Source organism: Gavia stellata, chromosome 1 (genome assembly GCF_030936135.1).
Source record: "Gavia stellata isolate bGavSte3 chromosome 1, bGavSte3.hap2, whole genome shotgun sequence".
Taxonomy (NCBI): Eukaryota; Metazoa; Chordata; class Aves; order Gaviiformes; family Gaviidae; genus Gavia; species Gavia stellata.
This window is the reverse complement of record NC_082594.1, coordinates 1004882-1026345: the sequence shown is the minus strand read 5'-3', so window position 1 is coordinate 1026345 and position 21464 is coordinate 1004882. Positions and strand designations below refer to the sequence as shown.

At 64.6% G+C, this 21464-nt stretch overlaps 1 protein-coding gene across 1 annotated transcript; it reads left to right on the top strand.

Moving 5' to 3' along the window:
- The first annotated feature begins 1953 nt into the window (after positions 1 to 1953).
- On the top strand, positions 1954 to 21099 carry NUMA1 (nuclear mitotic apparatus protein 1). Its single transcript, XM_059823790.1, has 26 exons — positions 1954 to 2014; positions 2609 to 2697; positions 4827 to 4906; positions 5634 to 5716; positions 5797 to 5877; positions 6202 to 6286; positions 7052 to 7184; positions 7827 to 7984; positions 8682 to 8799; positions 10350 to 10467; positions 10822 to 10962; positions 11363 to 11485; positions 11947 to 13245; positions 13330 to 15246; positions 15476 to 15517; positions 16976 to 17044; positions 17170 to 17280; positions 17367 to 17585; positions 17678 to 17835; positions 17968 to 18211; positions 19081 to 19360; positions 19467 to 19603; positions 19772 to 19987; positions 20345 to 20455; positions 20545 to 20712; positions 20990 to 21099. The coding sequence occupies exons 1-26, from the start codon at positions 1973 to 1975 to the stop codon at positions 21023 to 21025; spliced, it is 6258 nt and encodes a 2085-aa protein (XP_059679773.1). The 5' UTR covers positions 1954 to 1972; the 3' UTR covers positions 21026 to 21099.
- The last annotated feature ends 365 nt before the right edge of the window (positions 21100 to 21464 follow it).

Below are 21464 nucleotides of genomic sequence, written 5' to 3'. Positions count from 1 at the left end.
CCAGGAATGGCTGCGGATCCCAGCCGGGCTCCTGGCCATCATGGCGGGGGGTGTGAGGGTGCAACACGGAGCGAGGAGCCGAGGAGCACCCTCCCCACCTGGGTGATTTTTGGCGGGGGCTCTGGTCGGCCCTCGCCTCTGCTCGGGTCTGCTCCCAGCAGCTCCCTCGCCGGGCGGGTTACCAGGGTGGCACTGGGGACGGCTGGTGCGGAGGCAAAGGTCGCCGTGGAGGGGACCTGGCAGCGATCCCTCATCCCGGGGGCAGTGGGGCGGCTCGTCCCTGCTCCCACCCTGCGCGGTGATGCCTGGGGGGCTCCCCCCCACCCCGGCAGGTGGTTCTCCTTAGCGCCGGTGGCAGTGGCTGGGGGAGCTGGCAGCAGCGGCAAGGGGAGCTGGCAGCGCTCCGATGGCTTGGCCACCGCCTTGCTGGGCTGGTTTGGGGCCGGGTGACCTTTGCAGGCTCCTTCCAGCCCCCGCAGCGGTGTCCCGGCCGGGGGCAGAGCAGACAGCCTGCCGGCCCCCCAAGGGTCCTGGCAGCTGGAGAGGTGGGGGACGAGGGAGCCCCAGCACCTACCCCGCCAGTGTTTTGGGGGCCGGTGGCTGCGCAGCTGGGAGGAAGCCAGGGCGGCTGTGGGCAGTACCACGGTGGGAGCTCAGCCCCTTCCCAGGCAGGCAGGGCCGGCTCCGGCCCCCCAGCAGCCTGGGTTCCCTCCTTTTTCTATCACTTTTTAAATTTCCTTCCGCCGTGAGGTCCGTGGGAGATCCCTCCCCCTGCCAAGGCCTGGCAGCTGGCGCTCTCCATGGCTCCCACCACGCTCCTGGCCGGAGCCGGTTGTCCTGCCCGGTTTGAGTGCTTGTTTGCCACTGATCCCCGGTCCCCCTCTGCTCCCCAAGGGCCATGCCACGATCCGTGGCTGCTTTGTCCTGCTGAAGCCGGCTGCCTCTTGGCACAGCGCTGGGGGATTTTTTCCTGCTCTTGCCCATGCCGCAGGACCACTGCAGCTCTTGTCATGGCATCCTTGCACGTTGCCAGATTTTTGTGCTTTGAACCACGCTGTCTCTCTCTAAAGTTGCTGCTCGTGTTTTCTGGAGGGAGGTGAATTCTCCTGGGGTGCTGGTGGTCCTGGCAGTGATGCCGGTGCTCAGCCACGACTGGCACTGGGGGCGATGCCATCCCTGGGTGGGCAGCAAGTGCCAACGAGCTGCCAGTCCCTGTGCCAGGAGCCCGCTGGGTGCCCAGGTCGGGCTCCCTGCCTCCAGCCTGCCGCAGGCAGGGGAGCCCCGCGGTTCGGCACAGCCATGGAGAAGCCCTCGGCCACTCGCGGTGCCCCATGGCGAGGCAGGCAGGCAGGATCCCTCGGGGTGATGGCAGCTGCTGGTGCTGACTGGCCAGAGCCGCGACCGGTTGTTTTGTGCCACCACGGTGTGACTTGAAAGACAGGCCCAACGGGACGCTGCCCTCCTCCCCGGGGGGCCGGGGCTGAAACTGGTGGCGAGGGGGACCTGCCCGGGCACGGGGTCCGAGCGGGCTCCTGGAGTAGCAGGCCTTTAAGTGTCCCTTAGAAGATATTTCGGAGAGGTTTGGGGTTGAGGGGGAGGGAAGGAGGCACAGCAGGAGGTGCTGGGGACGAGGAGCCTGAGCAGCGGTTCTCCCTTGAGCTTTGCTCTCGGGATCCCAAAGCCCGGGGGTAAATCCTGGGGGGCTGTGGGAGAGGACCCGGGTGCTGCTCGGCAGCGCCGCTCCCCGCTCGGCGCCTGCTGAAAAGCAGGAGGATGCCGGCTGCTCGCCTCTGTACAACCCACAGCCGGCCAGGCACAGAGGCTAGATCCTCCCTTGACAGACGTGAATGCCTGGTGCTGTGTGCAAGCCATATATTAATGTAATTACTATGTTTGGCCTTAATTGCTTTTTTTTTTCCCCCTCTTTGTTGGCGTTCCTAGGTCCGGGCAGTGACCTGGCAGCCTTGCGAAGATGCCTCTTCACGGCGCGAGAGCTGCGGCTCTCCTCGCTTGGGTAAAGCCTCCCTCTCCTCTGCCGTAGCTTGCTCCGTAGGTGGGACGTGCTGCCCGGGTGGGTCCCAGCCGGCACCGGCAGCTCCTCGGAGGCTCGATGCTGCGGCCGGTCAAGGGGGGGATTGTGGCTGGGGCAGGTCCCGGGGCAGCCGAGTCCCTGCTGTTCCCGGGCAGGTGGGTGTTTGCAGGAGAAGCTTTGCTCACCATTCCTGTTGAGTAACCAGAAATGCCGGAACAGCTTGGTCCGGCTGTGGAAACTGCCCGGGAGTCGGAGCCGAGCCTGGAGCAGGCAGCAGGCTTGGGAAGTGAGCAGCAGCTGGACCATAAAGGGGCTGTTGGATCTGCCTCGCGATGCAGTGCCGTGTCCAAGCAAAGCTTTGCAGCGTGATAAACGAGACCCATGCCAGCCTGTCCGGCTGCGGAGCCGTGGGGATTGCATTCAGCCTTTGCCTGGGCAGGGCAGGGGTGGTCGGAAGGGCTGGTTCTGTTCTCGCACCCAGTCCGGTCTCGCTGTCCCCTTGCCAGGACTGGGAGGTGGCGGGTGGCACAGCGTGGCGTTGGCTTCTGCCTTCTGACTGTCTCGCCCTGTCTCTAGGTGAACAGCACAAAAGTCTGTACCGATCCCCTCGATGACCTGTCACAGCTCCAGGATTGTAGCGTCTTCATCAGGATCATCAACAAAATGTGAGTACGGGGAGCTGGGGTGCGCTCTCCAAACCGCCCAGCTGGCTGGAAGGCAGCAGCGAGCACGCACTGGGCTGCCGCCCCAAAGCCACGGCCTCCTCCAGCCGCCAGCGTGGTCCCTCTCCGGGCAGGGTGGGAGCAGGGGTCCTGGGATATTCCTCCTCTGGCAGACCTGATTGCTGGATCTCCGGCTTCTCCGTGTGAGGCTTCGGCGAAGCACAGCACCCGCACTTGCCGCTGGCTATGCTCTGAAGCCGGCTGCAATGAAACACGGGGCTCGTGCCTTCGTGCTGTGGCTCCTTCGCGCATAAACCCACCGCGCGCAGGACGATGAGCCTTTTGGGCTGCCCTGTTGGAAGTCTCCGTACGTAGGTGATGTACCGGGGCTCTGCCGGCAGCTCAGGCTCGAGACAAACCAGCTCAAGGTAGCTGGGAGAGGGTCTGCTCCCCTGCCTGCCCCACAGCCCTGCCTGTTGCGTGGCTGGGGTCTGCCTGCGGAGCCCCGGGCAGAGCTGTCAGGACCCGCGGAGCTGCCCAGGTAGGATTTTGGCCAAAGTTTCTGTTGTTGGAGGCTCGCTATCGCATCTGGCACTGACATCTGGGCTGGCTCCTGGCATTGAAGCAGAGCTGAGCGCTGACGCCAGCAGCGTGGGGGCTCCCAGTGCTGCATGGGAGATGTTTTATTTCCATGAATGCTGCTTGGGTGAGGAAACAGCCCGGCAAGTTTTCCTGAGCCGCAGCCTCACGGTCCTGAGGAAGCCTTGGGTCTGTAAAACAGCTTAAAGAATGACAGCTCCCGCCCCACGAAGCGCTCCTGTTCTCTGGGGACTTCAGGCTGCTTCCGAGTACGATAGGGGCAGGATGGAGCCTGTTTGCTCCGTCCCGGGACCTGAGGTGGCCGGGCAGGGCTGGGAGGAATGCCTCTGTCAGGAGCCGCGTTCGTTGCCTATGAGCGAGGGCAATTAAAACCCACAAGCCATAATGGGCATCGGAGCTAGGACCGAGCACGCTCCGCTCCGGCTGCACGTCGTTAACGAGCTTGACAAAGCAAATTGGGAGGGTGCAAGGCTGCTGCTCGGCGCGTAGCACGACATTGCTTTCAAACCCTTCCGGCGGGAGGCTCTGTGGGAGCCTGTCTGCTATAATTACCTCCCGCGCGGTGTAAGAGGAGCCTGCTTGGAGTGGGGATCTGCCTGCGGTGGGTGGGGAGGAAGGAGCCGCCTGCACCGGTGATATATTTAGTCAGACCTGGTTAATCTCCTGGGTCTGTGCTCCAGCTCAGATTAGCCGGATCACCGGCAGCGTGTGCTCACTAAACAGGCCTGACCGTAGCTTGATAAGTGGGGCGGCAGTGGGGTGGGCGCTGCGGCAGCCGGCTGAGCTGGGGAGCTCCCCGCAGCACCCGGGGACGGGCTGGGAAATCCGTGAGGAGGAGAAAGGGCCAAGTCCCTGCTTTTGGCACCCCGGGAGTAACCGAAGGTGCCAAAGCAGCACTGGTTGAGCACGGCTGGTGCGGGTTTTAGGCACACAGTCTCAGTTTGAGCTGGTGGCTGTTGAGGAAGAGTGTGGTCTTGAACGAGAGCTGCAAGAGGCAGCTTCAGCCCCCCCCCCCCCCCCCCGCCCCCAAAATCCAGCGTGGGCTCCAGGGCAGCGACCCAGAGGGCAGCAGGGTCCGCACATCTCCCAAACGCCGTTTCCCACAAATGGTGACGCTTCGCAGTAGCAAGAAAACCGCCCGGCTCCACACGCAAGCCCCGGTCCCCACGGTGCCTCCCTGGCCGGCGGAGACGCCGCCAGCTCCCTGTGTCGCGCCGGATGTCGGGGCTGGCAGGCAGAGGAGGAAGCGGCGGAGGCCGGCAGCGCTCCGGCACACGCGCTGGGGGGGCTGGCTGCCTGGCTCCTGCTGCTCACCAAGCGCAGCCATGTTTGTCGGGGCTGCGGGGAGCGTCTGCGCCCGCTCCCAAGTGCGGCTTCCTTCGCCACCCGCCCTGGCACGGGGGCGTAGGGCAGATGGGTGCCGTATTGCCCGAGCGCCAGCCGCTCGCTCAGCGAGCTCTGTTGCAAAAAAAAAACCCACCATTCGTTTAATCCCTCGGCAAAGCGTTAACGCAACCCATGCACTCTTCCAGCCACAGGAGCGAGGAGGGGGAGTCTGTGCTGGAGCAGCCGCTGCTGGAGAGGATCTCCTTCATCCGCAGCTTCCTGCAGAGTAAGAGCCTCCGCTCCCTGATCCCTGTGGGGGGGCTGGTCTTGTGTCTGCAGGCTCCCCCCTCCCCTAAGTGACCCCCCCACTGCATGAACAGCTTCACGAGGTGCAGGCAGAGCTGCCCTGACCCCCCAGCAGTGTGCGGGAAGGAAAGCTTCCCGATGGAAATCCTTGCCAGAGCCCAGGCTCGGTGCAAAGGAGGTCCAGGGGGCGAAGGGCGGGGTGCCGGTGGCTGCTCCGGTGACGCTGCTTTGGGGCGGCTTTCCTTGCCCAAGCTGCTCAAATCCCGCTGGAAAACCTTTACCTGAGCAGGAATCCTGGGAGGGGAAATGGGAAGTCTCTGGCACTTTTGCTTGGTCTCTCCTGGAAGGGGAGACACCGTATCCCACCTCGTATCCCACCCTCCATAGATGGCACTTGGTTTGTGCTGGTGGTGGAGGAGCAAAAGGTGCGGAGAGATGCCGAGGGCGAGGTGGGGAGGCTGGGACCGAGGGGGAAGTTGCCAGGGAGGGCACAAAAAAGCCCATCAGAGTTAATGGCAGAGGCTGAGCACTGGGGGCTCATCTCTGAAGCCCAGCCCGCTCCGTGCCTCCCTGCCTGTGCCCCTTTTCCTTGGGAATGCATCACAGCGCTCCCCAGCCCATCACTTTGGGGGATGGACTCGTGCTGGCAGGCAGCGCACCCAGCGGCAGGGCTCCTGTGTGACTGGATATCCTGCTTCACGTTGCAGAGCACTGCAAGCACAAATCAGCTGCGGAGAACCTGGTTGCAGCACAGAAACTCCTGGAGGGAGAGGAGCTGGCGTTGGCCAAGGTAACCGCGGGGCACGCTTTATTCCTAGCTGGCACCGATGACCGACCTGGGGTCGATGACACTTACCTGCCTCATTTCAGGTGGCCGTGCTGCTCCTGTATCACACCTCCATGAGCTGCCAGAGCCCCGGGGACTGGAATGAGTTTGACTACAAGACCCAGGTAATCCCTTCTGGGTTCCCCCTCCAGGCTGGGGGCACGCGGGGAAGCAGAGGTGCCTCTCGGGGGGTGCTGCGAGACCTGCCCTTCTATTCGGGGTGCCATCGAAAGATGGTGCGGGATGGGCGCTGCGGTGCTCTGGGCAATCAAAGGCTCGTGACTGTGAGTGTGGGCACCTGCCGGGGCAGGCAGGGAGCTGCCCGCTGCCCCAAGCCCGCTCTGGTCACTGCCCAGCCGGTGCTGCTCTGCCTGCGAACCGGTGCTGCTCTGCCTGCGAACCGCAGCTGCTGCAGCAGAGCTGCTGACCCCGCGGCTCCTCCGACACAGGTTGAGCTGGCATCGATCCTCAAATTTGTGCTGGACAACGAGGAGAGCCTGAATGAGAATCTGGAGACGTTTCTGCAGAGGAAAGGTGAGCGCTGGGCCCTGGCTGCTGGTGCTGTGGCACCAGCCCGGAGTAACGGGCCAAGCCTTGTGCAGGCAGAGCAGGGACTGGGCACTTTTTTCTCCTAGCCGGCACCAATGCAGCGCCCTGGTTAGACCGACAGGTTAACGTGTTTGCTGTAGAGGTGTCCAAGTGCTAGCTTGGAGTGGGACAGAAACAGTCCATAACCTTGTGGAGAGCAGCGGTGTGGGATATTGCGAGCGCTGAGCACTGCTGGCATCTTCCTTCACAGCTCCCACGCCGGCAGCGCCTTACTGGCGTGGATGACCCTTTTCTAGAGCATAAAAACACTGTTTTTTTTCCCCATTTGTGCTGCTATAGCAGCAGCACAAACCATAAAAACAGCAACACCATCCAGATCCCCTCACCCCGGGACTGACCACTGCAAAATGGTCCCCTCTAAGCTCCAAAGCGTAGGACTGCCTTATACCTGCCGGGCTCTCCCCACTCGGCAGCATCCCGGCGTTTGCAACGCATGCCGCTAAAAGGCGCTTTCCCCGGAGGAGCGAGGCAGGTGGGATGCCCGCAACGTTGTGATGGGAGTGGAGTGCTGGGGCAGGACCGTGGAGGTGGCAGGACAGGGGTGTTAGGCAAGCTTATGGCTTTCTTGGCTGGGCTGATCCGTCCCTGCTGGAATTTGTGGTTCCTGCGCGCCAGGGATTTCAGCTGCTAAACCCTCCCTTCTGGTATTAATGTGAAGATCACAGCCTGCTTCTCGCTTGTGATTTCCAGCGCCGCTGTCCTCGTCCAGCGGGTCCAGCAGCAGCTCCGAGGAGCACTCCCCGTTGCTCTCCCTCCCGCACAAGCGAGAGGTGCGTTTCCTGGAGCTGCAGAAGATTGCCTCCTCCTCCTCTGGTGCCAACAAGTACGTCCCCAGCCTCTCGGCTGCCAGGGGGGAGCGAGGGGAGTCGGGGAATGGACAGGGCGGCTGCTGGGACCCGGAGATGTAGCCGGGCTGCACGCTGACTCGACAGAGCCCCCCTTTCTGTCGTGCTGTGCTGTTGCAAACTCCTCAGGCTTGACATGGGCATGTGCCATAGTGGGGTTGAGATTGGGCTGTAATTAGCTCCTTTTAGCCCAGCTCATTTCAGCCTAACGAGCACAGACGCTTCCCAGAGCAGCTTGTGGTCCTCCCCTGCCTTGGGGTGGGTTCGGGAGGACCAGGCTTGTGTCACTGCTGGGTGTCTGGCACCAGGTGCTAAAGGAATCTCTCTCTAGCAAGCCGACTGCTCTGCGCTGGGGCTCCGGCTATGGTGTGAAGGGAGATGGATGCTTTGCCGTGGGACCGGAGGTGGTTTTGTGCGTGTGTGCCAGACACTTGGAGACTGGCGTTAGTGCAATCAAGATGAGGAGAGCGGCCCTTCTGCTCGGCTGACGAGGCATCAAAGTTATTACTCTGAACCTGCCTCTGAGATGGGGGAACCAGTGTGGGTCTGGCTGCGTGGGGAGGGACTGTGCCCTGCCGTTGGCTCCCAATAATCGAGGTACACGGCGTGCCTCTCCGCAGCATGCTCCCCGGCCCTCCGTCCTCACCCATGGGGGATGTCATGCAGACCCCCCAGTTTCAGCTGCGACGGCTGAAGAAGCAGCTGGCTGTTGAGAGAGAGACGCGGGATGAGCTGGAGGTGGAGCTGGCAGAGAATCGCAAGCTCATCACGGAGAAGGGTCAGTTGCTAGCGGGATGTCCCGGGGCGCGGGGAGGGCTCTCCGGGGCTGAGACCTTCTCTGGTTTCTGTGACTTTGTTATGATTTTGACCCCACCACGACTGTGCTCATGCACGGTCTGTCCTGATGGACCCCAAGTGAGCACAGCTCAGGGCTTTGGAGCTCTTCGGCTTTCCAGAGCAGACAGGGCAGCTCGGGGTTTGCTGTGCCTTGCTCCACGGTGGGCCAAGGGAACCCTTGCCCGTTAATCTGGACCAAAGCATGAAGCAGAAAGCCTTGCAGATGGGAGCCAAGACCTCTCTGATGCTGTTGTATCAACTCTGAGCATCTCTTGGAGATGGCTGTTGGTCTCTCTGCCAAATGATTTGGAGCAGGCTGGCAGGCGTAGGAGTCTCGCCATCCACATCTAAAACACTCTCTGCACTGGGGATTTCCCCAGGCGCATGCGGAGACGGCAGGTTCCTTCTTCCCTCTCGTATTCCCTTATATATCCTGGGCAAGAAAAGCCACGACTGAAGCAGCGCCCGTGCTGAGCAGCAGTGCTGGCAGCCTGGCTCTTCCGTGTCCTGCTTCAGATGGTTCCTGTGCAGCGGCTCCTCACCAGCCTGGGAGAAGGACAGGCATCCTTCACCGTGCTGTTGGGGAGGTTCAGGTGACAAAAAGATGGTAACGGGCCCTTTCTCGCCAACCTCCCCAGAGGCTCAGATCACCATGATGCAGCAGCGGATTGACCGCTTGGCTCTGCTCAACGAGAAGCAAGCTGCAGACCAGCTGGAGCCCAAGGAAATGGAGGAGCTGAGGGAGAAGAACGAGAGGTAATCCTCCAGGGATGTCTGCTCCCTCCGGCTAGGCTGGTCCTGGTCACTCCCACGTCCCTGGGCTCCGTGTTGTCTGTCTCTTCCCCAGCAATGCACAAAACAGGGGGGAGGGAAAACCTTCCTCTTGTTCTCTGCCACCTCCTCTGCTGCTGCACCCCAAGGAGGCGATGGCTTTGGCAGTCAGAGAATCATGGAATGGTTTGGGTTGGAAGGGACCTTTCAAGGTCACCTGGTCCAACCCCGTGCCATCAGCAGGGACATCTTCCACTACATCAGGTTGCTCAGAGCCCCGTCCAACCTGACCTGGAATGTTTCCAGGGATGGGGCATCCACCACCTCTCTGGGCAACCTGGGCCAGTGTCTCACCACCCTCATCCTAAAACATTTCTTCCTTATACCTAGTCTGAATCTCCCCTCTTTTGGTTTAAAACCATTACCCCTTGTCCTACTGCTGCAGGCCCTGCTAAAAAACCTGTCCCCATCTTATACGCCCCCTCTAAGTACTGAAAGGGCACAAGAAGGTCTCCCCGGAGCCTTCTCTTCTCCAGGCTGAACAACCCCAACCCTCTCAGCCTGTCCTCACAGCAGAGCTGTTCCAGCCCTCTGATCGTTTTCGTGGCCTCCTCTGGACCCGCTCCCACAGGTCCACGTCTTCCCTGTGCTGAGGTCCCCAGAGCTGGATGCAGTGCTGCAGGTGGGGTCTCACCAGAGCGGAGCAGAGGGGCAGAATCCCCCCCCTCGACCTGCTGGCCACGCTGCTCTGGATGCAGCCCAGGATACGGTTGTGCCAGCCGGCACGCTGCTCCTCATGGTTGGGGCAATTATGGCCCGTAGCCCTTTTCTTTTAATCACAGCGGGCAGGGAGCCAGTCCCAAACCATGCAGCGTGCTCTGACGGCTCGCTCCTTACCCTAAACATGGCATGGGAACAGCCGTCCCTGTTGTGGGAAAAGGGTGTGCTGCCCGCGTGGGTCTCGCCCGCCTCCGGAAGAGCCCTCATGGCCTTCCTAGCTCTGGGATAGGCTCTGTGTCGCTGAAAGCTTTCAGGGTGATATTGAAGCTCCCGACCCCAGCCCCTTCCCCAGCTGTTAGCCCTCCAGTTTGATCCAATTTGATCGGACCTGAACTGGGCTGCGTCGCATACTTGAATTCTGTCACCTGCCGCGCTGCGTCCTGGTCTTTGCCCTGTCCCTGTGCCGTGTTTACTTGGGAAGGATGCCCAGCCTCCGCTGGCAGGTGCCATGCCTTTTTTTGTCCTTTCCTCACTTATTTCACTTTGCAGAGGGATGGCTGGAGTCCTGTAGCTGCCTCTGCTCTCGTTTCGGAGCTGTCGGGCTCATGCAAAGCACAAACATTGCTTATCCCTGCTCTGCTTTGCGACGTATCGGGACCCAGTTTAGAGCTGAATTTATGGTAGTTTCTCACCACGGCACAAAGATACCTCCGTACCTTAGTTTCCTCAGCAAAATCCAGCAGCATCGGTCCCCAGCGATGTCCTCCCCTGCCTTGGGCCTGCACCCCCTGCTTTAATGACCTCCTCTCCCGCAGCCTGATGGTGCGCTTGCACGAGGCCCTCAAGCAGTGCCAGGACCTGAAGACTGAAAAAGGCCAGATGGACCGAAAAATCAACCAGCTCTCTGAGGAGAACGGGGATCTTTCCTTCAAGGTACGGGGCGCTGTGTCCTCTCCGTGTCCCCGCAGCCCAGTTGTTTGTGGTGGGACCCAGGGGGGACGATTTGATGGCAGTGCCGGGCACTGGGCTGCTTACGGCTCTGCCACTGGCCTCGTGTGACCTTGACCCAATGACTGAGCCTGCTTTGGGCTCCAGATCCTGCTCCGAAGTGGGATCGTGGTGGGGAAATAGGGACTGGGTGGAGTTGTCTGTGCACGGTGCTGCACACCTGGGATGTCCGTGGATGCTGCAGTGCTCAGCGCTCAGGAGAAGGGAGCTGAGCGGAGCCCTGGGCAGCATGGATGCTCTCTGACCCTCCTCTGGGATGGGGGATTTTTCCCTTCGCAGCTGCGGGAGATTGCCAGCCACTTGGTCCAGCTGCAGGAAGCCCTGAACGAGCTCTCGGAGGAGCACAACGCGGCCCTGGCGCAGTCGCAGGAAAAGCAGGGGCAGCTGGAGAGCGAGCTGCGTGCTGCCCTGCAGGAGAAGGTGAGGGGGGCCCCGGGGTCCTGTGCCCACGGTGCCCAGGGTGCCCACGGTCCCGCCGGCTGCGGAATGCGTGCCGGTGTGCGGCAGTCTCCTGGGGCTGGCTCGTGCCATGGTGGCTCTGTGGGCAGGGTGGAGTGGGCAGGAGCCTCCTGCCCGTCGGTGCTGGGACATGGGGAGAGGCAGTGCAACAGCCGGCTCCCGTGGGGAGCCTCTCCCTGATCCCGGGAAGGGTCCTCTGTGGTGGGACAGGCTGCTGTCCTCGCAGCGAGGAGAGAAGCCCTGAGCCTGCTGAGAAAAAGCTGCCGGAAAGCTTGGTTTGGATTAAGGCCGGGTGACCGCACCTCTCCTTGCTCGGTTCCCTCGCCTCACGCCGTGCTCAGTCCCACGTCTCTTTCCCCAGAAATGCTCGGAAGAGAAGATCGAGATTCTCCAGGGGAAGATTTCTCTGCTGGAGGACCAGCTGGCCAAGCTGGGGGACTGCAGCGCCCAGGAGAAGGGAGAGGTCATGGGGGACATCCTGAAGGTATGGCTGGGTCTTGAGAGAGCCTCTGGCTCCCGCAGCGAGGGCAGGCAGCGCTCGGGTGGAAAACCCCTCTAGCTGGGGAGAGCGGCAGGTGCTGTGGGGATGCATGGCAAAGCCGTGTGGGGCAGAGCTGGCTGCTCTCCGCTGTTGGATGGAAGTTACGGGGCTGAGCACTCTGTGCTGGATTTGGGAATACCGCTCCCGGGTAGCTGCTGGCTCCCCCAGCCTCCCGTAGCGTGGGTCGGCAGTGGAGGGAGCGGCTCCTGCACGGTGAGAAAAGGTGTTTGGTCCGAGAGAGCAGAGTGGCACAAGGCTAAGGGAAAAGCGGGGCGCGCTGGGGTGCACCGGGGGTGCCGGGAGGGCAGGCAGGTGCCGGGATGCAGTGCGTGGGTCTCCGGTGAGAGTGTTGGATGCAGCCTGAGTAACGCCGGGGTGTGTGTCTGTTTTGTTTCTTCTGCCAGCTGGAAGAGCTGAAGCAGGAGGTGTCCAGCCTCACCGCAAAAGGGGCCGAGCTCCAGGCCACCGTCCTGCAGCTGGAAGAGGAGAAGCAGCTGCGGGAGGCAGACCTGCAGTCTGAGCGCAGCCGCTTCGAGGAGGAAAAGCAGCAGCTGGGCGGCCTCGTTGCCAGCCTCCAGAACTCCCTCTCCGAGAGCCACCGGGTCAGGGAGAGGCTGGAGCAGGACCTGAAGGCGTGGGAGGCCGGCGAGCCCCAGGGCACCCCGCCGCGGGGCCGGGAGGCCGAGGCAGAGGCGAGGCACGAGGAGGAGGCCGGACGGCTGGCTGCCCTCGACGCCCAGCACGAGAAGACCCTGCGGGAGAGGGACTCTGCCCTGCAGCAGCTCCAGCACCTGCGGGAGGCCAACGCGTCCCTGAGCAGCCAGCTGCAGGCCATGGCGCAGGCCCAGGACGCCAGCCAGGCTGCCTCGGCGGCGGAGAAGGCTGAGCTGAGTCGGAAGGTCGGGGAGCTGGAAGCCAGGATCCTGGAGCTCGGCGCCCAGCGGCAGCCGGGAGCGGCGGAGGGGCTGAGAGCCCAGCTGCGGGAGCTGGAGGGCAGGCTGAAGGAGAGCCAGCAGAGGCTGGCCGAGAGAGAGAGGCTGGCCCGGGAGAACGCCCGCCTGCAGGAGCGGCTGCTCTTCCTGGAGGAATCCCTGCGGAACACCGAGGGCATCCTGGAGGATGAGAAGAGGCGGGCGGCCGAGAGCCTGGAGGGCAGCCTGGCCAGGATCGCCGAGCTGGAGGCGGAGAGGCAGCAGCTGGTGCAGGGCCGGGAGCCGGCTCCGCAGGAGCGGGGCGAGGAGCCGGTCAAGCGCCGGGCGCTGGAGGAGAGCCGGGAGAAGGCGATGGGAACATCCCCCGCTGCCCGAGGGGAGGATGGAGAGCGGGGGCGGCTGGAGGAGGAGTTGCGGGCGCTGAGCAGGGAGCACGGCTGGGCCTGCCAGCGGCTGCAGGCCGAGCAGGAGAAGGCGGCCGCGCTGGAGGCCCGGGTGGAGCGCCTGGCCGCCGAGCACCAGGAGAGGCTGGCTGCCCTCCAGGCCGACCTGTCCAGCACCCGGGCGCGGGCGAAGGAGAAGGAGGGTGAGGAGCAGAAGCTGAGGGCCGAGCTCTCCTCCTTGCGGGAGAAGATGGCCGTCGCGGAGCAAGCCGCGGCCCAGCGCGCAGCTGGGCTGGAGGCGGATGCCCGGAGAGCCGCCGAGGCGCTGGAGGGGGTCTCCCAGCAGCTCTCCCAGGAGAAGCTCAAATCCAAGGAGCTGGAAGCCGCTGTGGAGCGGCTGCGGAGTGCAGAGGCTGAGCTCTCCCGGGCGGCCGCTGCCGGCAGGCAGCGGGAGCTGGAGGTGGAGGCGGAGGTGAAGAAGCTGTCCGGGGAGGTGACCCTGCTGGGTGCCAGGCTGGAGGAGACGCTGCGGGAGCACCGGCGGGACCTGGCGTGCCGGGAGGAGGAAGTCGAACGCCTGCGGCAGGAGGTGGAACGGGCCAAAACGGACTGCGCTGCCGAGCGAGCCCGCAAGGCAGAGCTGGAGGTGCAGCTGCAAAACTCCCTCAACGAGCAGAGAGTGGAGCGGTCGGTGCACCGGGAGGAGCTGGCCAGGTCCCGGGGACTGATGGAGGAGAAGGAGGGGGAGCTGGAGGAGCTCCGCCGGAAAAACGTCTCGCGGGGCGAGGAGCTGAGGGAACTGCAGAAGACGGTCAGCAAGCTGAAAGGAGAGCTTGCCTCGGCGGAGGCAGCCAAGGAGCGGGCGCCCAAGGTGGACAACGAGCTGCAGAGCTTGTCGGAGGCCGCCCGGAGCAGGGATGCAGAGGGGGACAGCATCAAGGCCACCTCCTCAAAGGAGATGTCCCTTAAAAGCTTGGAGGAGAAGACCCGTCACAGGGAGCAGGAATCCAGCTCGAGCCAAGACCTTTACCAGGAGAAGCTGAAGGAGACCCAAGCACTTCGTTTGCAAGTGGAGGAGCTGGAGCAGAAGTGCAGGGGGCAGCAGGAGGCTATGGCCGCCCTCGAGCGAGCGGCGGCCGAGGCGGCGATAGCGGAGCAAGCGGAGCTGGAGGCCTCCAGGAGGGAAGCGGCCCAGCAGAAGGAGAAGGCGTCTGAGCTGCAGAAGCTGCTGGAGGCCTCGAGGTCGGCGCAAGCTCTGCACGACAGCACCGTGGAGGCCCTGCGGAAGGAGCTGCAGGAGAAGGGCAGGGAGCTGACCCAGAGCAAAACTGCCATCACCGCTGCCGAGAAGGAGCTGGCGTCCCTCCGCTCCACGGCGCAGGAGAAGAGCCGGTCGGAGGAGAGCTGGAAGGAGCAAGTGTCCCAGTGCGTCCAGGAGATGGAGAGGAAGAACAGCCTGATCGGCAGCCTGGAGCACGAGGTCTCCATCCTCCATCGGCAGGTGACGGAGAAGGAGGGGGAGAGCAAGGAGCTGAAGCGCCTGATTGTTGCCGAGTCGGAGAAGAGCAAGAAGCTGGAGGAGAGGCTGCGGGTGCTGCAGACGGAGATGGCCACCGCTGCCTCCCGGGCGGCCGAGCGGTGCTCGTTGATGAAGGTGGAGGTGCAGCGGTGCCAGGAGGAGATGGAGAAGCAGCGGTTGGCCATCGAGGCCCTGAAGAGGGACCGTCACTGCCAGAGCGAGCGGGAGGATGAGCTGCGTCAGGAGGTGAAGGTCTGCCAGGACAAGTGCCTCCAGAAGGAGCAGCTCCTCGCCACCCTGCAGCAGGAGCTCGGCAGCGCCCAGGCGCTTGCCGGGGAGTTGCCAGCGCTGAAGCACCTGTGCCAGCAGCTGCAGGCTGAGCGCGCCTCCCTGGAGAGCCAGCACCGCCAGGACCTGGAGCAGAGGGCGAAAGCCCTGGCCGCTCTGCAAGCAGAGCTGGCCCGGGCCAAGCTGGAGGCGGCTGAGGTGCCCTCCCTGCGGGAGCGGTCGGCGGAGCAGGATCGGGCTGTCCAGCGGCTGCAGGCGGAGGCGGCGGAGCAGGCGGCACGGCTGGCGGGGCTGCAGCAGGCCAACACTCGGCTGGCCGAGGAGAACCGGGGGCTCAGCGAAAGCCGGAGCCGCGGGCAGCAGCGGCTCGAGGCGGAGCTGAGCCAGGCCAGGGAGCGGCACGCACGGGAGCTGGAGCGGCTGCGGTCGGCATCGGAGGAGCTGGTGGCCAGCAGCCGGCAGGAGGCCAAGGAGGCGGCGCGGAAGCTGGAGGCAATGAGTAACGAGTACGAGAGCAGCAAAGCGGCGGCGCTGGAGGAGAGGAGAAAGCTGCTGGAGGAGAGGCAGAGGCTGACAGCTCAGGTAGGCGCTCCTGTGGCCTCCCCGCCGGGCAGGGGGAGCCCCCCGGGAAAAGGGGCGCATTTGGTCTCCTGCGCACCCCTGAATCCTCATCCTCCTGCCCATCCCGGGAGCTGGGGGACTGGGACACGCTCCCTGAGCAATGCTCGGGTGTGAAGGGGATGGGCGCTCCTGGAAAAGGCAGCCGGGTCTGCGCCGGCCGCATATTCACTTCTACCTTTTGTGCTCGCAGGTGGAGCAGCTAGAGGTATTTCAGAAAGACCAAGCTAAGCAGGTAACGCATGTGAAGTGCCGGCTGCTTAAACGGTGACGGTGCACGGCCCTAGCTGCTGCCACTTCCCACCAGAGCTGCCCTCTCCTCTCATGAACTGTTTGCCGTGGGGACCCAGCCATGGGGCACTTGGCTCCAGGTCTCTGGGCTCGCACCTTTGCCCCTGGGGAGTAGGAACTGGGGCCCAAACCTGCCGCCTGCCATGCTCACAGTGGTGCCCGCGGCTCAGCACGCCTTCTCGCCCTCGCCTTCCCGGTGTGGCCATGGGGCACGCCGCAGGCAGCACGCTGGCAGTGACCAGCTGCCGAGAGCATCCGGGGCTCCTCAGCGCAGGACTGTTGCTCCTGTGATACCTTGCCCTCAGAGAGAGGGGATCTGGGGCGGGAGTTGGGATACCCCATTCCTTCTGTCCATCCCTTTTCCCCCCACCCTCTTTAACTGAGGTTCAGCTCCTTGCCCAGCCGGCAGGAATGCCTGGTGCTGGGAGGAGGGAGCTGCGTTCCCAGAAAGTGCAGTCCAGCATCAATCCCAGATATGTGGGTTAGCACTTGGGAAATGATGCTGGAAGAGCCCCATTTCCCTGCCCAGCTTAGTTTGCCCCCATGGTCCCAGTCTGAGCTGCCCTGGGACCCTGCAGAGGCCTCGTGGCTGTGACCAGGGGGCTGGGGGCTCCTTGAGCATCCCCCGGAGCAGGGAGAGCCCAGCCGGGCCGGGCAGGAGCTCGCAGCAGCCGGGGTCTGCTGAGAGCGACAGCCAACCCATGGGACCGCAGCTCGCGGGCGCCGGGGCGGTGAGCGCGCTCGCTGCCCAAGGATTTACGAGCTGCCTGCCCATGCCTGGAGCTCCCGCTGTGGCCGGGGGCCCTGCGGGGTTCCTTGGCCCTTCCATGGTGTCACGTCCCGCGTGCGCGTTGGGCGAGCTGCAAGCAGCCGCCCTCCACTCTCGAACCACAGGAGCACCCCTTTGGGGTGAGATGCCTCCCCGCTGAGCAGGCGCGGGCCCCCCTCGAGCTGCGTGGCTTGAGATTTGGCACAGAGGACACCCGTGGCGGCCTGGACCTCCTGCTCTTAACCCCGACAGCAGTTGGCAGCGGGGATGCCTGCTCCGGTGACCGGGCACTGCGTAACCGCGACGGCTTCCCTCGCCCTCCTGCCTAAAGGGGTCTTGGCTTCGCTTCTAGCGTGCAGCTGCTCCTCACCCTTGGGTGGCACAAACCTCGTCCCTGCAAAGGCTAACGTGGGGTTGCTGCGACTGCCTGCCTCCAGCCTGCTAACCGAAGTGCCGGCTGTGCCGGGAGCTTCCTCGGTGGTGGGCACTGCTGAGCAGCCCCCCGGGGCAGGAAACCTCCTCCTGGTCCTGCCCCTGGAGCTGGTTGGAGGGGAGGGATGTGCTCCTACACGGGCGGGTTGCCAACGGGAATCTTGTACCTGGGGCTGCTCTAACCGAGCTGCGTTCTTCCAGGTGGAGGAGCTGAATAAAAAGCTGACCCAGCACGAGAAGGCCACCCGAACCCAGCAGCAGAGGGTTAAGGTAAACGGGGACCAAAACCCTGGGCTGGACCCAGCCCTGGAGCTGTTGGTGGCCACCCCCCGGGGACGTGGGGGGCTCGGCGGGGGTGCAGGGTGCCTCTGACCCGGTCTCTTCCTTGCCCGCAGGTGCTGGAAGGGGAGCTGCAGGCAGAAGCCACACGCCAGCAGGAGAAGGTGGCAGAGCTGCAGGCGCAGCTGGCCCAGAAGGAGCAGGCGGCCGAGCACTACAAAGGCCAGGTATGCCGGGGGCTGGCGTGGCCCCACCGTCCCCCCAGGCAGCGCCCCGCGGGGAAGCTTGATGGCTTTTCTCTCTGAAATCCTAGATGGAAAAGGCAAAAATTTACTATGATGCAAAGAAGCAGCAGAACCAGGACCTGGCAGAGAAGCTGAAGGCCATGGAGCAGCTGCAGAAGGAGAACGCGGAGCTCCGGACAGAGTCGGAGAGGTTGGCCAAGGAGCTGCAGCAGAGCGTCCTGCAGGCCAAGGAGTCGGAGCTGAGCTGCAGGAACCTCACCAGCCAGGTCTGCAGCCTGGAGGCTCAGGTGGGCATGGCGCGGCGGGGCTTCGCCCTCCTCCTCCTCGCTTCCGTCACCGGCTCGCTCGGAGGATCCATCCCTCCCTGCTTCCCATCCAGGTGGAGTTTGCCAATCGGCAGCTACGGGAGCTCGGCAAGTTCCAGGTGGCGACGGACGCGCTGAAGGGCCGGGAGACTTTCCGCCAGAACCCCGCCGATCTCAGCGCCGACAGCCTTGACCTCAGCCTCGACGAAGTGCAGCCGCTCAACTCCACCAGGTACCGGCACGCCGTGGCTCGGCGGAGCCTGTCCTGCTGCCAGCGTCGCAAAAACCCGGTGTCCCCTGTCCTCTCTGTTCCCTGACGGCCCGGCAAGCCCCTCGGTGCTGCCCTCCTGCCCTGTCTCTGCAGGAAGGCCGGCCGCTCGCAGTCGGAGGCCTCGGCGGTGCCGCCAGGCAGCGAAGAGTCGCTGGCATCCCAGCGGCTGCCCCGCAAGGTGGAGTCCCTGGAGAGCCTCTACTTCACCCCCATCCCCAGCCGCACCCGGTCCCAGCTGGAGAGCAGCGCCGGCTCCCTGGGCGACCTCTCGCTCGACTCCGGCTGCAAGACCCGCTCGGCCCGGCGCCGCACCACCATCAACATCACCATGACGAAAGTGAGCGGCCCCTGGGTGTGGGGCAGGGAGGGATCGCCTCTCGCCCCTCGGGACAGCAGCCCCACAGGTCGCTTCAGCCCCTGCCAAGGGCAGCCCTGGGACAGGCTGGGTGGGGGCAACCCCCGGTATCCATACAGGCTGCGGGATGAAGGGATGGAAAGCAGCTCTGTGGAGGACTTGGGGGTACAGGGGGGTGAAAAGCCGGACATGAGCCGTCAGTGCACGCTTGCAGCCCAGAAAGCCAACCGTATCCTGGGCTGCATCCAGAGCAGCGTGGCCAGCAGGTCGAGGGGGGGGATTCTGCCCCTCTGCTCCGCTCTGGTGAGACCCCACTGCAGCACTGCATCCAGCTCTGGGGTCCTCAGCACAGGGAAGACGTGGACCTGTGGGAGTGGGTCCAGAGGAGGGTCACGAAGATGATCAGAGGGCTGGAACAGCTCTGCTGTGAGGACAGGCTGAGAGGGTTGGGGTTGTTCAGCCTGGAGAAGAGAAGGCTCTGGGGAGACCTTATTGTGGCCTTTCAGTACTTAAAGGGGGCGTATAAGATGGGGACAGGCTTTTTAGCAGGGCCTGTAGCAGTAGGACAAGGGGTAATGGTTTTAAACTAAAAGAGGGGAGATTCAGACTAGGTATAAGGAAGAAATGTCTTAGGATGAGGGTGGTGAGACACTGGCCCAGGTTGCCCAGAGAGGTGGTGGATGCCCCATCCCTGGAAACATTCCAGGTCAGGTTGGACGGGGCTCTGAGCAACCTGATGTAGTGGAAGATGTCCCTGCTGATGGCAGGGGGTTGGACTGGGTGACCTTGAAAGGTCCCTTCCAACCCAAACCATTCCGTGATTCTGTGATCTTTGGATTTCCCTCTCCCAGAAACAGGCCAAGACGGAGGAACCGGACAGTGCTGACGTCTCCTTCTGCAGCATCCCGGCGGCTCAGGCCCCGAACGCCGCCCCCGGCAAGGGCCGCCTGCGCTCGGCCGCCTCCTCCCGCTCTCTCGCCAGCTTCCCCTCCCAGGAGTCCCTCGTCAAGCTGGAAACCTCCTCCCCGCAGGAGACCCCCGGCAATTCGGCGCTGCTGGGCCTCCCCGGCTACCGGCCGGTCACCCGCAGCTCCCTGAGGCGCTTGCAGGGGGGCAGCAGCTCCAGCCTCGGTGCGTGTGGGCAGGGTGGGCAGCGGGCTGGGGGGCTCTGCCGTGGCTGGGGGGGGCCTCTCCTTGCCTGGGACCCCCTCCTCAGCCCTCCCTGCTTTGGGTTTAGGCCGGAGCAGCATCTACCTGGGCACATGCCAGGATGAGCCGGAGCAGCTGGACGACTGGAACCGCATTGCGGAGCTGCAGCAGCGCAACCGAGCCTGCCCGCCCCACCTGAAGACCTGCTACCCCCTGGAGAGCAGGGTAAGGGGGGGGGCGAGCGGGCTGCCCCTTCCCAGCGCTGGGCTTTTGCTGCCCGCGGGAGGGGGCACGGGGGACGGAGAGCGGCTGGGGGGCAGCCCTGGGGGCACGCGGAGCCGGGGGGAGCGTCAGTTGCCACCCCATGGCAACGCCTCTGCGCTGCCTCCCCAGCCCTCCAACTTCCTGGGGACCATCACGGACGAGGAGATGAAGACGGGCGACCCGAAGGAGACGCTGCGGCGGGCCAGCATGCAGCCTGCGCAGATCGCCGCCGGCACGGCCACCCGGCGCAGCACCCTGGGCACGGCCTGGGTCGGCGGCATCACCACCCGGCAGCAGAGGAAGCGCCTCTCCGACGAGTCCCACCAGGGCCCCGACACCCCCGAGGTGAGCTGAGCCGAGCCTGCCGCAAGCACCCCGGCTGGTCCCCGGCGTCCCCAGGAGCCAGGCTGGGGACAAGGGGGCGGGAGGGCTGGCGGACAGCTGCAGATGTTCTCCAGATGTTGAGGGGGCTGCCGGGGCCCTGGGAATGGCTCCTCCTGGGGCAGAGCTGGCAGGAGGCAGCTCGAGTGGCGAAGGTCTGAGCCTTCTGCCTTCCCCGCGCAACTCCTCAGGCGCTGCTGCCCTCGCTCCCCGGCCCTGTCCCCTCCCCGCAGCCCCTCCGTTCCCCTCCTTGCCCCCAGGAGGGTGTCCCCAGGGCTCTGTCCCCCAGATGACCCTCCCGGCTTGTCCCCTCTCTTCCAGTCCAAGAAGCCGACCAGCTGCTTCCCACGTCCCCAGACCCCCCGGGACCGCAGCGAGCGGCGCAGCTCCCAGGTCAGCCGGAGGAGCGAGCAGCAGCCCCCCAGCAAGCAGGTGAGCAGCGGGGCCTGGAGCAGCGAGCTCCGGAGAGAAAAAGAGGGGCCAGGACCCCCCCTTTCACGGTCCCATGTCCTCTTCCACAGCCCGAGAGGCGCCAGTCGATGGCGTTCAGCATCCTCAACACCCCGAAGAAGCTGGGGAACAGCCTGCTGCGCCGGGCGGCTGGCCGGAAAACCACCCCCAAGAACTCCCCCCGCGGCAGCGCCCGCCGCTCGCCCCGCATTGCCACTGCCAAGTCCCCCAAGGGCAAGGTAGGCACCGCGAGCCCCCGGGGCACGCGGCCGAGCCCCTCGTGGTGTCAGGGGGAGGAGAGGGGAAGCACGGGCTCACCCCAGTGCCCCAAACCCCTGCCCTGGGCTCACGGGGGCATCGGGGGGGGGGCGGTATCTGCTGTCAGGGGGTGGCGTGGCCCTGTCCCTGCAGTGCCACGGAGGCAGCGGGTCCCAGCGTGGGCACAGCCGCCTCCAGGGCCGTGGTCGTGGGTTGCTCACCCTCACTAACGTCTCCTCTCTGCTCTCCCCCTTCCAGGCCAGTCGCCGATCGCTCAAGGACACGAAATTCTGAGGTTCCCCCGGCTGTGCTGCACCCCGCCTGGGGTGGGGAGAGCGTCCCCTGACCCCCACGCTCTGCCCTGGACCCAGCCTGCGCCCCCTCGCCTCTCCCTGCCCCCCCCCGTGCTGCGGGACGTCCCCAGGGCCCAGCAGCGCCGGTGTGTGCGTGGGATAGATGGGGCCACTTTCCCTGCGTGACACTGCCCTACACCTCCCACCGCCGCCCCTGGGCTGCGTGGAGCTCCCCTGAGCGTGGCAGGGCCCCCCACCCTTCCTGCTGCACCCGCTGTCGCCCCTCTCCTGCACCCAGCTGGGGCCCAGCCCAGGGCAGGGGGGATGCGCATGGAGGGGGGGGGCAGGAGAGGGTCGTTCCCCCGTGGGCTGGAAACACCCGTGGGTGCAGGGGGTGGCCCCGGGGCTTGTGCGCAGCACCGGCCCTCGGCTGAGCCCTC

Excerpts from the sequence above, each read along its gene's own strand:
- NUMA1 (XM_059823790.1), top strand. The coding sequence starts at position 1,973 with ATGCCTCTTCACGGCGCGAGAGCTGCGGCTCTCCTCGCTTGG. Across the intron at positions 2,015-2,608 it reads CTGCGGCTCTCCTCGCTTGG|GTGAACAGCACAAAAGTCTG; the intron begins GTAAAGCCTCCC and ends CCCTGTCTCTAG. Across the intron at positions 8,800-10,349 it reads CTGAGGGAGAAGAACGAGAG|CCTGATGGTGCGCTTGCACG; the intron begins GTAATCCTCCAG and ends CCTCTCCCGCAG.